This window comes from Colobus angolensis, unplaced genomic scaffold (assembly GCF_000951035.1).
Source record: "Colobus angolensis palliatus isolate OR3802 unplaced genomic scaffold, Cang.pa_1.0 Scaffold357, whole genome shotgun sequence".
NCBI lineage: Eukaryota > Metazoa > Chordata > Mammalia > Primates > Cercopithecidae > Colobus > Colobus angolensis.
In genome coordinates, this window is record NW_012116899.1 from 286,558 (window position 1) to 287,687 (window position 1,130).

General features: G+C 35.8%; 1 protein-coding gene across 1 annotated transcript in view; it reads right to left on the reverse strand.

Moving 5' to 3' along the window:
* The window catches only part of LOC105519681 (ankyrin repeat domain-containing protein 36C), a 63,265-nt gene that overhangs the window by 32,772 nt on the left and 29,363 nt on the right, over nucleotides 1-1,130 (reverse strand). The window contains exons 3-4 of the mRNA XM_011953125.1: nucleotides 998-1,026; nucleotides 828-900 (exon numbers count right to left, since the gene is read on the reverse strand). Of these exons, the coding sequence (XP_011808515.1) occupies nucleotides 828-900; nucleotides 998-1,026 (102 nt within the window). The remainder of the gene's footprint in view (nucleotides 1-827; nucleotides 901-997; nucleotides 1,027-1,130) is intronic.

The following is a 1,130-nucleotide window of genomic DNA, read 5'->3' on the forward strand; positions in this document are numbered from 1 at the left end:
GAGGAGACACTGAAAAGCAAAAGAAATATATAATCCATCATATGTAAATATGATAAAGTTATCCATACATTCATGCAGTGTTAGCATCAAGCTGTATCCTCCTGCCTGTACTAGCATCGGATTTGATGTTTTATAGTTTGTGTCTTTGGGACAGGAACATGAGAAAATACATTGAAAAAATAGGAATACAGGCTTCCAGAAAACATACAGTCACAAATTACAAAGAGATATTATGGGTCATGTGTGTATTACTGAAATAAAAAGTGTTGACATCAATGTGGATATGCCGAATGATGAAAAGAAATGGGATCTAAAATCAGAGGAGCAACTCATACACCCAGGAATCAATGTCAAAGAAGGTAGTAAATGCTACTGCATGTTTCTCATGCAAGACACCAGAAGGATTTATACCGTTATACTACTAATATTCATCACGATCTTTAACTTGCCTGAAAATTGAGCAGGTACACAATGACAATGACACTTCTGTAGAATTGTACACTTCACAAGTCCTCAGTGGAAGTGTCCCAGCTTCATCAGCTTGGATATAGGTTTGGATAATCCTAGTATATAATATTCTTTATTTCTCAAACCCATGTTGTGTAATAATGTGCCTACATTTGTTGTGTCCTCTAGTTTAGGCTGGGAAGATCATGTTCAAGACCAGCAGCGTCAGCATCACCCAAGAATTTATTACATATGAAGAATCTCAGGCCTACTGAATCAGAATGTGCAGCTTCGACAAGTCCCCTGCTGATTTATTTGGGAAAGAGACGTTCTTTTCTATCTTTACTGAACATGACATTAAATATGTTTTGCAATATTACCTGTCCCAGATTGTTGTCCATCCTTTATTTCTGTGGCTATAAACGAAATAGAATCTTTCTTGTCACTTGTAGCCTGAATGGAATTTTAAACAAAATAATCAATAAATAAAGTAGGTTTCAAAGACTATACAGTTATTACTGGTTCAAAATATAAATGAGAGTTTCATTACCTTCAAGGCTGGTTGTACCTGAGAAGACACTGAAAAGCAAAAGGGATACACAATCACTCATATGTACATATCATAAAGTTATCCATACTTTCATGCAGTGTTAGCATCAAGCTGTATCTTCCTGCCTGCATTA